General features: G+C 40.8%; 1 protein-coding gene across 6 annotated transcripts in view; it reads right to left on the bottom strand.

The window, feature by feature from the left end:
* anln (anillin, actin binding protein) overlaps positions 1-17,301 on the bottom strand; it is a 103,017-nt gene that overhangs the window by 51,909 nt on the left and 33,807 nt on the right. For 5 of the 6 annotated variants that reach the window (XM_061843268.1, XM_061843536.1, XM_061843360.1 and 2 more), the window contains 4 exons: positions 14,295-14,602; positions 11,160-11,302; positions 1,608-1,740; positions 1,396-1,531 (listed from right to left, as the gene is read on the bottom strand). In XM_061843268.1, the coding sequence (XP_061699252.1) occupies positions 1,396-1,531; positions 1,608-1,740; positions 11,160-11,302; positions 14,295-14,602 (720 nt within the window). The remainder of the gene's footprint in view (positions 1-1,395; positions 1,532-1,607; positions 1,741-11,159; positions 11,303-14,294; positions 14,603-17,301) is intronic. The other variant, XM_061843447.1, reaches the window with a different exon arrangement.

Here is a 17,301-nt window from a genome sequence, read left to right on the forward strand (position 1 = left end):
ATTCTGTTTGTTGAGGTGTGTTGATTTTAGTTTTGATCTGACACCGTGAGTGTGTACGACATCGTAAGTTATGACCTGCCTACACAGGCAGTGTGTGCCAATGTAAGCTTCTTCTGCTTACAGATGTAAGGTGCATTTTTTCCCCTCACAGCCTCGAGACTGCCATCATATGGGAGGCTACATACATGCTAAAACAATTTCTGGTATAAATGCTAACAGTGTAACTAGTGTGTTCAAGTGTATTTCATTGGAGAAGTCACAACAATTGCACACAAAAAAGTAAGATGTCCATTTTGGAGAAAATTTAAGATGATTAAGTGCATCGAAAATATGCTCTGTATCATTTTCATTCATTATATTAATACTGCATCCATTATTTGCAGGTTTTCTTTATTCACAGGGGTGATAGGAACGTAGCCCCCATGTATAACAGGGGAACACTGCAGACTATTGTACATATGTAAGGTTCTGATTGGTTTATTGCGGCCAGTGTAAGTAATATAAGGATTACGTAATGTTCTCTGATTGGTTTATCGCTGGCAGCGTACATAGTGTACAGATGATGCCCCTGTATCAATGGAAAATGGTCCAACAATCAACCAACTACAGTGCCTACCAAAGATTTTTTAACTCAATGTACTTTCACGGGGGTCCATCTTCGTACTTACATTTTATGAAAAGGCGCCAGCTCCATCTGCGCAAGGACTACCGTGGTGCAGTAAATGCCAGTGGATAACAATGAAAAGATTGATGAAAAACTAGTGCATTATTAAATGGAATAAAGCTAAGGTTTTTTGCGTCCATTACCTTTTATTTTTTTGAGATTACGCTTTAGTGTGCGCCCTATAACAGTGCGCCAAATGTAGGTCAAGTATAGAAATGGATATACAGCATCAAATGCCAAAACAGGTGCTCTGATCAGTGTCCAACTATCTAATGGCAATTTGGGATTTCTCTCCTTCTGCATATCTTACCCTTCCTGCAATGCAGGAGCAAATGTTGAAGCGGGGTGGGTCTTGCAGAGAAACGTCATGGGATTTCCAAGAATATCTGTGAAATGTTAGTTGATTAATTTGTTTTTGTTTTTTCCGACATGTGAAAGATTCATCTTTGTGTTCTGAAATGTTTAAGTGCTTTGTGTTTTGTTTTAGTGTTTCATGTTTTATAAAATCTTAGTTTCATCTTTGTTTTTCCTTTTTTCACAATTTGTGAGATTGTGTTGCACTTCCAGGCCACCAGACTGATCAATCGGCGAATTAAGACTTGGTGAATCACAAAATGATGAAAAAAAGGTTAGTGTAAAGTCGGATTCAAATGGGGTTCCACTCATCAGGCATAAATGAGTTGAATTCACAATATACAAATGCTTTTCCGAAAATGAAAACGCTAACTCACTTGCTACGAGCAAGAGTCTCTCAGCCTCAGCCTCTACCTGGGATCCTTTCCCGTGTTCCTCATCTGTGCAGCAGTTGAGAGCCTGGCTGGCCTGGTATATGATTGTTTGCTGCAGGTTCATATCATTTGTGAAAATCTACAGAGAAAAATGATGGAATAAGTAGTGGCACAAAAAATTCCAAAGAATAATTATGAAACATTTTATTCCAAACCTTTAACTTCAGTTTTTTTCCAAGCAACCTGGATCCTTGTGGTTCCTCTGCTCTCCTCTGCTCTTTTTTCACCATCACCTCAATGCTGTTTTTTTCAGACTCCTTCACCCGAGTAGACCTATATGCGTCAATACTAAGACACACACATACAGTATTTATATTAGGGCGTGCTTCCTCCTCTTATCTCCGTTCCTTGTGTCCCACTGTGGTTGTCATGTCCTCTTCCCGTGGGGATTTGGGTGGTCCACTGTGGTGGTCCCCGGGTCAAAGTTGCACGCCAGGTTGGGGCAGCCCTTTCCGTCGCTGTTTGTCAGGCCTGATGGGACCGATCTTCTGGAGCTATGCCGCTTAATCAGTCACTTAGCGCGCACACACTCATACACACACGCGCACACGCACACACAGGCACACGCACACAAACTATATATTTTACTTCCGAATCACATCTGAGAACAATGCGGCCCAATGGGTGAACAAGCCAGTGCAATCTGTAGGTCGGTCCCAAGCCCAGATCGATGCAGAGGGTTTTCGTCAGGAAGGGCATCCGGCGTAAAACAGTGCCAAACAAATATGAACGTTCATCTAAAGAATCCAATACCGGATCGGTCGTGGCCCAGATTAACAACGCTCGCCCCCGGCACCGCTAACCTGCAGGGCGTCGGTGGAAATCCAGCTACTGTGGGTCAAGGAGAAGAGCAGGAAACCGGATTTGTTGACAGAAGAAGAGGAATGCACAGTGCCTACAATGGAGTGTAGGGACTTCAAATGTTGAGACTATGACAGGAAAAGCTCAGGGGTTGGGTGACATGATGATTAGGAGAAAGGTTGAGATATTGTGCATCCAAGACATCAGGTGGAAAGGTAGTAAGGCTAGATGTTTAGGAGCAGGGATAAAATTATTTTACCATGGAGTAGATGGGAAGAGAAATTGAGTAGGGGTTATTTTAAAGGAAGAATTGCCTTAGAACATCTTAGAGGTGAAAAGAGTATCAGATCGAGTGATGAGGCTGAAATTTGACATTGAGGGTATTGTGTATAATGTGATTAGCCGCTATGTCCCACAGGTAGGATGTGACCGAGAGTTGAAAGAGAAAGTAGTTCTGAGCATCCCAGACAGAGAGAGAGTTGTGATTGGTGTAGATTTTAATGGACATGTTGGTGAAGGAAACAGGAGAACATGATGACGTGATGGGTAAGTATGGCATCCAGGAAAGGAACTTTGAGGGACAGATGGTGGTGGAGTTCGCAAAAAGGATGGAATTAACAGTGGTGAACACTTATTTCCAGAGGAGACAGGAACATAGAGTGACCTAAAAGACCGGAGGTAGAAGCATGCACGTGGATTATATTCTGTACAGACGATGTCATCTGAAAGAGATTACTGACTGTAAAGGGGAGTGTACCTCGACAGCATAGGATAGTGGTGCGTAGGATAACTGGTGATGGGTAGGAAGATTAAGAAGACAAAGGTTGAGCAGAGAACCATGTGGTGGAAGTTGAGAAAGGAAGAATGCTGTGTGGCCTTTCGGAAAGAGGTGATACAGGCTCTCTGTGGACAGTAGGAGCTCCCGGAACACTGGACTACCACAACCAAGGACATCAGAGACAGACAGGAGAACACTTGGTATGTCTTTTGGTAGGAAAAGGGAGAAGGAGACTTGGTGGTGGACCCCCAAAATACAGAAAGTCATATAAGGAAAGAGGTTAGAGAAGTAAAAGTAGGACACTGAGAGGACTGAAGAGAGTCAAAAGGAATAAATTGAGATGTGACGTAGAGGTGGCAAAGACAAAATAAGAGACATATATACACCAGGTTGGAAACGAAAGGTAAAAAGGATCTCTAGGTTGACCATATAGAGGGATAGTGAAGGGAAGGATGTGTAGCAGAATCAGAATCAGCTTTAATGGTCAAGTGTGTAAAAACACGAAATTTTTCTGCGGAACAATTCAGAACAAGGAGCAACATAGCAACAAGAATAGAGAACAAGAGACATTTCTGTTGATCGGAACTATTCCTTATTAGACATGCAAAATGTAAAATTTATATAGATAATTGTTAACAATATCAATTGTGCACAGGGAGCAGTATAAAGTGAATCGTGTGATCGACAAAAGTAAAAAAAAAAAAATCCATCCATTTACTTTGCCGCTTATTCTCACCCTGAACTGGTTGCAAGCCAATCGCAGGGCACATTGAGACAAACAACCGCATTCACAATCCTATCTACGGGCAATTTAGAGTGTCCAATTAATGTTGCTTGTTTTTTTTGGGATGCGGGAGGAAAGCGGAGTGCCCGGAGGAAAAACCCATGCAGGCACGGGGAGAACATGCAAACACACACACGTGTGTGTGTGTGTGTGTGTATATATATATATATATATATATATACACACACACACACACACACACACACACACATATATACACACACACACACACACCAATACTGATTACACCTTCAGGATGTGGGTGTCCTAACAAGGCAGAAGGCAGAAAAATAGTATGTTCACTGATCAAGAATTTTAGGACTGAATTGCCAGAAGGGAAAAAAACTGTTCGAATGCCTACTACTCTTGACTTTCATTGATCTGTAGCGCTTTCACAAGAGAAGGAGCTAAAAGAGCTGGTGGCCAGGATGTAGAGCATCTGAAAGGATCCTGCCTGCTCTGGACCTAGTTTTCATTCATTGTCTGTTGCAGTCTGTCCTTTTACTGGTGGCTCCAAACCAGACTGTGATGGAGTTACACAATACTGATTGGATGATCGCTGTGTAGAATTGTCATAGGAGCTCCTGTGACAGGCCATGCTTCCTCAGAAGCCACAAGAAGTACATGCTTTGCTGGGCTTTTTTGAGGATCAAGCTGATGTTCGTCCCCCACTTCAGGTCCTCTGAGACTGTAATTCCGAAGAATTTTAAGGTCTCGACAGTTGACACGAACAGTTGGACAGCTTCAGGAGCAGCTGTGGTGAAGGATGGCTCTTGAAGTCCATAATCGTCTCCACAGTCTTTAGAGTGTTCAACAGTGGCTTGTGTTGAACACATCAGTGCTCCAGTATTTTGACTTCCTGTCGCTACGCAGAATCGTCACTGTCTTTGATGAGGCCAAAGACCATAGTGTCATCTACGAATTTCATGAAGGATAGAGGTTGAAATGCGTTGACTGGTGCCAGTAGTGTACTCAAGAGATGTAAAGAATACAGAAAAAAGTTTATAAATGAAGAGAAAAGTGTGATGGACCAGGAAGTGGCAAAGATAAGTAAAGGGAAAAATTAGACACTACAGAGGACAAAAAAAAAATTAAAAAGCAGTTGTTGCCGATGACATATGTGGAGGCATGGAAGCAATTTGGAGAGGTGACTTTTTTTTTCTTTTTTTTTTTTTAACCAAACTTGTTCAGAGTACTAGCAGGCGATAAAATGCGTGAGAATGGAGGAAAAGTGTGCTAGTTCCCATTTTTCGGAACAAAGTCAATGTGCAGAGCTGTGGGAATTATAGCGGAATAAAGTTGATGAGCCACACAATGAAGTTATTGGAAAGAGTCGTGGAGGGTACACTAAGGACAGAAGTAAGTATCTGCAAGCAACAGTATGGTTTCAGCACTAGAAAGAGTACCACAGATGCATTATTTGCCTTGAGGATGCTAGTGGAAAAGTACAGAGAATGTTGGAAGGAGCTACATTGTGTCTTCGTGGATCTAGAGAAAGCCTAAGACAGAGAACCAAAAGAGGAACTGTGGTACTGCATGCGTAAGTCTGGTGTGGCAGAGAAATATGTTAGAATAGTCTCGGACATGTATTGTAGGAGCATAACAATGGTGAGATGTGCCTTTGGTGTGACGCAAGAATTTAAGGCGGAAGTGGGACTGCATCAGAGATCAGCTCTGATCCTTTTTCTTTTTGCTGTTGTAATGGATAGACTGACAGATGAGGTTAGACTGGAAAGGGGTGGAGGGGGAAGACTGAGGCTCCAGGGAGAAGAGATAGCGAGGGTGGATGACTTCAAACACTTACCGAGTACGGTAAGGATGTGAAGCTACGGGTCCAAACAGGTTGGAACAGCTGCCAGAAGGTGTCTGGTGTGTTATGTGACAGAAGAGTCTCTGCTAGGATGAATAGCAAAGTTTATAAAACAGTGGGGAGGCCGGCCGTTATGTACGGATTAGAGACGGTGACACTGAAGAGACAACAGGAACCAGAACTGAAGGTGACAGCAAAGAAGACGTTGGTTCTCGCTAGGAGTGAGCAGGTTGGATAGGGATAGAAATGAGCTCATTCGGGGGAGTGTCAAAGTTGGATGTTTTGGAGACAAGGTTCGACAGAGCAGTCTTCAATGGTTTGGACATGTCCAAAGGCAACAGAGTGAATACATTGGTTGAAGGGTGCTGAGAATGGAACTGCCAGGCAAAAGATGGAGAGGAAGACCAAAGAAAAGGTTGATGGATGTTGTGAGGGAAGACATAAGGGCACTTGGTGTTTAAAGAGGAAGATGCAGGAGATAGGCTAAGATGGAAAAAAGAAGTGCTGTGGCGACCCCTAACGGGACAACCCGAAAGGAAAGGAAGAAGTATCACATCTGAGAACATGTACGTAAGGGAGTTGCTGGTATGGTGTTGGGAGGGTCTGGGTGTTGGACCAGGTTTCAGCATATGTGTGCTGTTTCCCAGTCCAATTACCCTGCTCCTCCACCCTGCCTGCCCAGTTGTATTTTAAATGGATCGCAAACACTCATCACCACATTTTAAATGCACAACATACACACATCTCTAGGAAATGGTAGGTTGTGGGTGGAGGGCATTTGGCTGTCAGGCAGTAATGGGTGGTAGCATTCCACCCTAGCTCACTGGCCTCCCCAGATTTTATTGCCCCACACCACTTAAATTGGGGCACTAATAGACTGGTGTTTTTTTCACTTAGTTGCATGGTGATGCTCCTGAGGGTGGGAAGCCCTGGGCAAGATGACTGGTTGGCATTAGGGGTCCCCTCTCATGACCAGTGGCTGCTCCTTGGGTTCCCCCTTTACTGTTCTTTTGTCACCTCCCTCTATCCGCCTTCCTTTCCAACAAACAAGGGAGATTCTCTCTGCCTTGGGGTGGGAATGGCTGAATCGCGGGCCATGCATGTAGGGAGGTCCTCTGCCTCTCCTGGGGGTGGGGGTAAGCAGGGCATGTGGTGGTGTTGGCTGGGGGAGGTGGCATAGGGTCCAGTTTCTGGGGCACCTCGGTGGGGCTGGAGGACCACCATGGTTACCTTGTTGTGGTACATGTAGTGTTGACAGGATTTGCTCTCGGGTGGAACCCTGTGTCTGATTTTGATCGATTGGGTGTGGTCCTCGGCCGCCGCGGTGTAGCCACAGCAATTTCAGAAAACTTCTTTTAGTCTTTGTGCATGTACTGTAAAATGGTATCATTTCACTTGCATGTGTCTGCAGAGGCACAGCCCTGGGACTCTTTCACTGGGTGTGGTGCCACACATTTATTAGCAAATGACTCATTAATATTCAAATTGCTTGTGTATCCCATCACTTATTCTCATTTTACAGACTCAGTCAATCCCAAAACACTTCAGTTCTACAGCCGGGTTCACGACTCTTGTCCTGTCCCTGTACTTTTCTATCTTGTCTTGTCCTCCTTTACAGGGTGTAGCACTACAGCAATGTAAAACACTCATTTAATGTTTCTTGTATTTATGTAATGATTTAGTTTTCGCATCCAGTTTATAGTTTGTGCTTTTTCTTTTGTCTTTGTTTCCCACCCCCCACTTTGTTCTTTTCAACTGGTTCTCAAGCTGTTACTATAACTAAGAAACTACAACAGAAGCTTAAAAACTCCAATGTGGCACAGTGAAACTGCTTTGGCATGAAAGATCCAGATCTTTTTCTAGATCGATATCCTCCATTCTGTTTGAAACTGGGAGGAAAAAATGGGTGGAAGCTTTAACAAAATCTGATACTTCCTTCATATCACGGTGTTGTGGTCACGGTTTTGGGTTAGGTAAGTCGTAGGTCAACTTGGGATGCAGGTAACTCGGCTAATGTGCAACCAAACTCATTTTCATGTTCTGTTTCAACTAACTAAACACACTGTAAGTACTGAAAATCTTCAAAGACAGTGCTGAAAATGTGAAAAGACAGAACAATGTCGTGAACTGTTGCGATATGGCTTACAACTCCACCTTTTGAATTTGCCGTATTTTGTGGCCGGGCCTAAGAACTAATCCTGTGATGTCAAACGCTGGGACGTATAACCTACTACATAAAATTCATAAAAATAAAAGCTCCCTTATTCTATTCAGTGGCCGTTCAGGTTCAAGTATGTATGTGGAAAAACAGACCCCCTTATTATTGAATAAAGAAATGGAAAAAAAAAAAATGGAATAAAGAAAGTAATTATAAATAGGAATGTACAAATATTGAATAAAGTGAGTAAAAATCATGAGAAAGTCTGGAAAAATTACCAATAAAACCAATAACATTAAGGAATATCGAATCGTTGAGAGGTCTGAAAGCTGTTTTTAACTCTTTTGGGTGCAAAATACAGAACTGATCTCAGTTTTTCTCTATCACAGGTTTTTACACTAGAGGAACCCCATTTTCTTAAATATGAAAAATGTATAGTGGGTACAGAAAGTACTCATACCCTGTTAAATTTATCACTGTAATTTGCGATCATTTGCCAAAATCATTTCAGTTCATTTTTTCTCCTCAGTGTACTCACAAACAAAAAAAGAGGATTTTTTCCATATTTTTTTTAAAGATGAAAAACATCACAGTCATAAGTATTAAGACCTGTTGCTGTGAAACATTTAACTCTGGTGCAGTCCATTTCTACTGATAACCCTTGAAATAGTGCTATACATTTACTGGAGTCCACCTGTGTTTGATTATACTGTTTGGAGTTGATTAGGAAAGCCATATACATATGTAAGAGCTTATGGCACACAGTTAATGTCAGAGCACATAAAAATCATGAGGTCAAAGGAACTGCCTGAAAGGTTCAGAGACAGAATTGTGGAAAAGCACAGACCTGGCCAAGATTACAAAAATTCTTCAGAGCACAATGGCCTCCATAATCCTTAAATTGAAGAAATTTCAAACGACCAGCACCCTTCCTAGAGCTGGCCATCTGGCAAAAACTGAGCAATCAGGGTAGAAAAGCTGTGGAGAGAGGAGGTTAAAAAAAAAAAATGAAAAAAATGAAAAAATTAAAAGAACCCATAAATCAGTGTGACAGAGCTCCAGAAATCCAGTCAGAAAATGGGAGAAAGTTCTTGGAAGTCAACTGTCACTTAAGCCCTCTACCAGTCAGGAAATGATGGCAGAGTGTGGCGACGGAAGCCTCTTCTCAGTATAAGATACACAAAGCCAGAATGGAGTTTGTGGGGAAAACACAACTTAAAAAACCTGAAACATTCCAAAACGGTGAGGAATAATATTCTCTATTTGGCTATTTCTCTGCGGTATGTGTGGAGAACACCAGGCATTGCTCATCACCTGTTCAGTATGGTCCAAACAGAACACATAGTGGGGGCTGATGGGGTGTTTTTCAGCTGCCGGGACAGAATAATTGTGTTCAATCGAAGGAAAGCTAAAACACACCCAAATATACGGATATGATAGGCAAAAACCTTCTCCAGCGCGCTCAAGACCTCAGAATGGGCCGATGGTTACCCATACAACAAGACAATGATCTAAAGCAACAGCTGAAATAAGTGTCTTCAGAACAACTCCATGAATGTTTTTGAATAGCCTAACCAAAGCACTGACTTCAACCCAATTTTGCATCTCTTGAAAGACATGAAAATGGCTGTCGAGAAACGTTCATCCAACCTGACAGAAGTGGAAATGGTCTGTAAGGAGGAATGGGAGAGGATTCCCAAAAAGACCAGCTGTTTTACTTCAAAAGGGTGCTTCTACTAAATAATGAGCCTTAAAGGGTATGAATACTTATACCTGTGATGCATTATTTTTTAATAAAAATCCAAAAATTTAAACAATTTTTTTCCTGTCAATATGATGTACTGTGTGAACATTTAGAAAAAAAAATATATATATATAAATGATTATAGCAAATGGCTGGGATAGAAAATGAGAAAAAAAAATTTATGGTGTCTGAATACTTTCCGTACACACACACACACACACACACACACACACACTAGACTTATCGTGAATTTGATCGGCTTGATCGGAATCGGCCGATAACTGATTTTTTTGCTGATCGATTTTGTCATGATTCGCCGATGGAATCAATGATGTCATTGATCAGCTCCGAGAAAGACCTTTAATCTTCATCAGTCGTGCACAGTCTATCTGAATCCAAAAAGCTAGTTTAAATCAATCAAATCGATCAATCAAACAAAAGCCTTTAATGTCATTAGGTGACTGGGCATACAACGAAATAAGCGCATCTACTTAAGGTACTCGCACAAATAAAATAGAAGAACATCTTAGATATGAGGTAAAATAACAAAAATACAATCAAGATAAAGTTATTGTTAAAGGGGCACTGTCATGAAATGGGCAAAGAGAATTAAAATCATGGATTAAATCGCCAAATTTAAAACAGATTTATCCCTATTAAAAGAAACGCACTTTACGAAATCAGAAGAAAAATACCTCAGATTCTAATTATGCTCAGTTTTTCCTACCTTTTTTAACTGCAGACAAAGTGGAGTCTCAATATTAGTTCATAAAAGATGACTTTTTACAATAAATAGCACAGTTGTGGATCCAGACGGAAACGACGAAACGACCATCCGCGATTGAAATAAGCTTGTAAGAATCAGGATCATTTCTTGTAACAGCAGTTTAATTGAGTCGATGTGGAAAGTGCAGTTATGCTGTTTCTTCGGAAGATCACCCAACTGTCACGTTGTCACAGCATACTCCTCAGGGTTACGTGTCGTCTTGTCTTTCCCATTGAGCTGACATTTATTTTTTAATAACATTATTGGCCATTTGATATCTACAGTACTTCATCAAAAGACACAAAGACAATAAATACTACTATATAAAAATAAACTAGCTTTTGGATTAAGATATGCTGTGCACGACGGCGACGTGGAGTAAATATCTTTCTCGGAGCCGATCAATGACATCATTTATGACATTAAAATCAATCAGCAAAAAAATGGCAGTTATCGATCGATCAGATCAGGCCGACCAAATCAGTGTAAAGTCTAATAAAAAGTCACATGGTGCCCCTTCTGGACAAACAAGTTTGATTTATAATGCTGTCATTTAAAATTACATTGAGCTGGAAGAAAGTCAAGGTTTGCTTCCATCGCATTATTTTTTTCTAAATTAATTACATTTCTTACCTATAAACACTATTCTGCCGACAGTTTTTTTAAATAACTTTATTGGCCGTCAGATATTTACAGTACCATGTCAAAAGACACACAACAAGGCAATCAATGACGTCATAGACCAGATAGGTGAATTATGAAATTCAAATCAATCGGCATAAAATGCTAAATATCAGCAGCTATATACCAGATTGGTGTAAAGTCTATTCAGGAATGTTGTTAACACAGTACTCCACTGTACATACCTGTATGGTAATTTATTGTCCTCATCTGGGACGTCGTTGTCAGATGTGGAACTCCTTCTGGTGGCTCTCTGGAATGCAGATATTTGGCAAACTTTGTCTGGAGTGTTATTTTTCACAGTGAATGAACTAGTTGGAGTTGACGTCTGCATTAAAAAGAAGAAAATGCATTCATGTGGCTGTTAATGTCAAGTGAAGTAATAGCAACACATAGCGCGTGTATGCAGAATGTTTGCGAGACAACAAATTATTGCACAATTTTAAGCAGTTTCAAGGTGTATCAAGAACATATGTTTGGAGAAAATGCCCAAAGATAAAGAATTATAGTCATCTTTTTACCCTTGTATTTTTTGCCTTCATGAAGTTAAGCTGTTTTCAGAAGGATCTCCTGTCGCTTTGTTTTAAATATTTTCACCCACTATGGGTGTTTTTTAACAACACTTAATTACACAATAGTGTGTAGATTTCATTGCCAAACAAAATTACCCCCACCCTCACTTCAACAACGTCAAACTTTTGAGTATCTACCTGTTTTCGGAAGCAAAAGCTATTTGTCAATATTACACTAACCCTGCATTCTGCATTCCTTTTTCCAACGATAAGAACACTACCATGGAGTATATCGGATGAGCGTAACTGTTATTTTGAAACGGCAGATCACTGCTCAGCAGAGCAGCCAAGTCGTCCAGAAAAATTCAGTCGAAAAACAAGTTCTCCAAGATACATTTCTTATAATGATGCAAAAGTGTAAATGGGTTCAAACAAAAATAAACTCTTTAAAACGTTTAGATGGGATTTATTTTGTTGGTTGATGAGACATTAAAAAAAAAAAAAAGTGGTTACATTTTGCCGACAGACCCTAAAAATTCCCGCTGACCCTAAGATTTTTACACCACGTAATGTCAGATGCTTTTGCGGTGCGCCCCGTGGAAGCGGAAGCACAGAGTTAAGAGGATTTTGTCGAAATGAATTGGAATGGGAGCACACATTAAAAGTTAGATGAGGATTCAGTGGATTTTTTTAATGCCAAAATTATCCACAGATCTCACCAAGAAACATCTCTAAATGGACCTCGTACAATAATAGCCAATCAGATAGTCGCATTGTCTTAACCACTTGCTTGACACGCCCCTCTCGCCATGTTGTCCCACAATCAATGCTTGTTGTCAGTAGCGTGCACTTGGAAAAGTTAATGTTACGAAGAAAATGGTCCTCAGATGCACTCGGGGAACGTGCAATTCTGATGAAAGATATCCTTTAAATGCACTTATAGAAAATTGAACCTAACTAAATAAATATGTATAAATATGGATTTGTGAGGCGTCAAACTTTTTTTGCATCGATCGCCAACGTTTCGGTGTAACTCTATTATATATTAATATATATTATAAGAATATTAATTCCGTGTACATATCCTTGCTTGAATTAGTTGAGATCTCTCTGTAGAACTCGAACAAGTCTGAGGCATTTGGCAAAAAAACATACCCCAATATTATCTGGAATATGCGTTAGAGAATCGACTTCAAATCTGTTCTGTTCAGTCGCCATTTTGGAAGCTTGTGGGACATGGCAAATATAGCTAAGGGGGCCAGAGCTTAAGATCGCCGGTCAGAAAGGTCCATTGGAAAAGTATTACCAAAATGCCTCTCTTGCTCAGTCATTCGAATGACCCCGGCTGGAAAACTGACAGTCATTCAGCATTTGCCACATCTGCAGTGCGTCTTGTTCTGACCCCCCATTGCTTGTGGATACATTTCACCAAACAGAGAACGTCCTAGTATCTGGCATTTTGTGGACGATTTTTTTTTTTTAAATAATTACAAACAATCAAAACAAAAATACCAATTTATAATGCTCGAGCCTATGCGTTTAAGCCAGAATACAAACAGGCGGAACTTGTTGGAGAGGGGGCATGACCCCGACGAAGGAGCACAACAATCACAAAACATGGACCTCGAAGATCATCCAGACAAGCTCGTTTCGAAAGACTGGTTTTCGTGTTCTCCTTGTGACTTAGTGCCAACTGTGGCGGAATGCCAGTGTTGTCATGAGTTTTAAAAGGTCAAAGAAAAAAAATAGTGTATCGGAATGAACTTGGATCACGATCAACATGTCTGCATAACTTCCTCAGATAGCTACAAAGTTGTTTGGACGAAGACATGTTACATAATTTACTTATGATCCATGACAGTTTGATAAAAGGACCACTTGTACATTCAGTGGAAAATCGGTGAGTACACATTTTTAATGTATTTAACTTTGAATGCTTTGTGAATCCTATGTGAGCTATATGAATGCTATGGGCTGCGTCCAAAGTTTATCAAAAATGCAACCTCATTTTCTGAGTCCGGCGTAGGACTATCTAATGGTTTATTTATATATTTATATAAAATGGAAAAAAGAAAAAAATAAAAATAAAACAATTGGGGGACTTCCCTAAAGTGATAACACGTGTATATATACATCCATCCATTTTCTAAGCCACTTATTCACACGACTGTCATGGGAATGCTGGAGTCTATTCCAGCTGTCAACGGGCAGGGGACTGGGTACACCCACGCAGACACGCGGACACAAACTCCACACAGGGAGGTCCGGGGTTGAACCCGGGTCCTCATAACTGTGAGGCCAACGGTTTACAGCTGTACCGGCACGAGAGGCTATAGCGAGGCGGCTAATAACCAGTAATGGCTAGATACTTGCAAATTTCCTCGGCTGATGAACGAGTCTCAACTGTGAGAGCCACAGCTTTATCCTGTCAGGTTGATCCCACAAGAGGTTAAAGAGGGACACATTTGGGTGTGTTTTCTCAATTTTGTTGCAGTTTGGTGCACAACACGTCGACATCGTGGCCTAGCGAGAACGAATGGTCTGTATTGCTAAGCACCGGTGACCTCAAAGACGTTTCTTCCGGGTCTGGCTGTGAAAGCTGGCACATATCCAGATTTTGCTTGGATTTAAAAAAAAATTTTCTTTATTTTCAATTTTTTTCAATTAATATCCAAAATATATGTAATATTACTTCACATTGGAGGGTTTATTATAGATATGAATTTTGGACAAAGTCCTCATTTAAGTCGGATGTTTAACAGTAATTAGTACGACTAATTTTCTTAATAAATAATACATTGTGAATACCATTATCTCCTCTGGACTCTTCATGACAGCAGCCACAGTCTCTGCCAGTGGTGTGAGTAGAGACATGGAAGAGATATTCAAGGCATCTTCCCCCTCATGATCCTGGTTCTCACACTGCTCCAGAAATCCTTCAAATAGATCATTGATAACTGCAGAGTGGATTGACTGATCCTCATTCAACTCTATCTCCATGTCTTCATTGTAGTCTTCAACTTTTGTCATATCAGCAATTTGATCATTTTCTCTATGGGTAACATCTTTCATTGGATGAGTTGTGGATGGTGGGGAAGAGACTTGGAACCCATAACCTGTAAATTTGGAAACAACTTTTAAACATGCCTGTATGCTCACATTAAATCATACATCAGTAGAATGAGCAAAATGAAATTGCTGACTCATGAATGAACAATGGCACCTTCTACATTTAGAGGGTAACTGTTTGAGGAAAAAGTGATTATAGTTATAGTGATTGCTATTTAAATAGAAAAGTTGCAGAATTAGTGTCTCCGTGTCCAAAATTTCACCCATCAATCCATTTTATGAGCTGCTTATCCTCACAAGGGTCATGGAAGTGCTGGAGCCTAATCCAGTTATCTTCGGGCAGAAGGCGGAATATCACCTGAACTGAGTGCCGCCCACTCACAGGGCACATAGAAACAAATAACCAGTCACACTCAAAATCACACTAAAGGGCAAATTGCTGCTGAAAATGCAACTGAATTTTCCCCATCATGCACCAAATATTGGTTATTTTACCTTATATAACAAGAATAACGACATACTTTTAAACTGATCACAGGCTAAAGTGACGTCGATCATCCATTTTCTGTACCACTTATTCTCACAATGGTCACAGGCATGCTGGTGTAATTAATTTCCAGCTAAGGTAATTGGGCTATTATTCTGCTGCTCAAATTTGGTTACTCGCTGTAAAAACGTGGTTCCAGAATTGTTTCACTAAATAACTTTTTTTTCTATCCTTTGTGACCACATACTGTATAATGATACTTTAGCAATTAGCATGCATTTTCGCCTATCCACTCCTCGTCCTCCCTTCGTGACACTTTTATAAGAAGCATAGTAAGAAATGCTGCTTATACGCTACCATGGAGGTGAAGACCAGTGAGATACAATTAGGTCTGACACAGATGTGATTTTTTTGGGCTGATCACCAAGTACCAAAAAAAGAAAAAAAAAAATTTGGTCTGATCATGAGCTGGAGTAATGGGTCTACTTCAATTACTTGCTCATTTATTGCATACATTTGTGTCCATAACTGCTCGAAAAATATCCTTACAATATATAATGTCTGTCAATGATTTATGCCATTGAGGCACTGACAAACAGAACAAATAAATGGTATTCTATAGGATAGCAGGAAGTACATACAGAATTAATGTACTTACTTTTTGTGACAGTTTTGCTTGTTGTTGGTATGCCGTGAGATTTTTTGCAGTAGTAAAATATGTGGTTGGCTCTGTAAACCTTGGAAATCTGCCCCAATCAGATCTTCATTATTATAATCAATCAGGTCAATTACCAACAAAACTTTAGAGCATGGTTCAACAAAATCATGCTCTAAACATGCTCCTGCATATTTTCTTACAACTGGTCGTTTTAGCACAAGCTTTTTAGGCAACATTATGCTTTCTTGCCTGCTTGCAAGAGGTATTGTATTAAAACTATGTGAATATACAACAAGGGCATCACATGGGAGCAGATGGAAAGCATTGGCCTCACAGTTCTGAGGTCCCGGGTTGAATCTTGGACCCACCCGTGTGGAGTTTTCATGTTCTTCACGTGGCTGCATGGGTTTTCCCCGGGCACTCCGGTTTCCTCCCACATCCCAAAAACATTAATAGGACACTCTAAATTGCCCCGAGGTGTGATTGTGAGTGCAGCTGTTTGTCTCAATGTGCCTATCAATTGGCTGGCAACCAGTGCATGGTGTACCCTGACTTCTACCCCTTGACAGCTGGGATAGGCTCCAGCACTCCCGCAACCCTCGTGAAGATAAGCGGCTAAGAAAATGGATGGATGGATGGAATATACAACAAGGATGGCTTACCAGGGGTGGGCCAACCAGTAAGATGAATAGCCACATTTTTTTTTATTGTGTAAAGGCAGAGAGTCACATCATCCAGCCATTCATTTTCAGAGCATCTTATCACGTTGGTCGCGGGAGTACTGGAGCCCAATCCCAGCTAGCCACCCTAAACTGGTTGCCAGCCAATCCCAGGGAATATGGAGACAGACAATCATCACACTCAGAATCACATCTTGGGGAAATTTAGAGTCTCCAATTAATGCATGATTTTAGGATGTGGGAGGAAACCGGAGTGCCCAGAGAACACCCATGCAGGCACAAGGAGAACATGCAAACCGTACACAGGCAGGGCCAGGATTTGAACCGCGGTCCTCGGAATTGTGAGACCAATGCGCGACAGTTGTACCACCGTGCCAGAGCCAAATTATGCACATGGATATCATTCCCTCCTCACACACAACTTTGCTAAAGACATTTTTTTTGTAAATGTCAGACACCAATATAAAAAAAAATCCACTCCTACACTGTACCAAGACCACAAAAAATAAAACTGTCCCCTCTTTCTCACAGAGAAACTACCAGTTCAACCAAGTCTTTTCTTGTATGTCACAACTCTCCTCTAATGAAACAATAATATACTCATATGATTGGACGTCTGACTACAACTGTGAATCAGTAGCCATGCTAATGCCCGATATTCTCTAATCTAGTGATTTCCAACCGTTATAGAGCCAAGGCACATATTTTACAATTGAAAAATCCCACAGCACACAAACAAAAGTAAATGTCACCAAAAATGGATAGATTAATTTCTGTATATACTTCCTGCCATCTAATAGAAGAGGATTTTTTTTGCTTTGTCTGTCATTGTGCCTCACTGGCATCAATAGATGAATTGTTTTTTGGAATAATCTTTTTGAGCAATTACATAAAATTGGATAACTTCCCACAGCACACCTG

This window comes from Syngnathoides biaculeatus, chromosome 1 (genome assembly GCF_019802595.1).
Source record: "Syngnathoides biaculeatus isolate LvHL_M chromosome 1, ASM1980259v1, whole genome shotgun sequence".
NCBI lineage: Eukaryota > Metazoa > Chordata > Actinopteri > Syngnathiformes > Syngnathidae > Syngnathoides > Syngnathoides biaculeatus.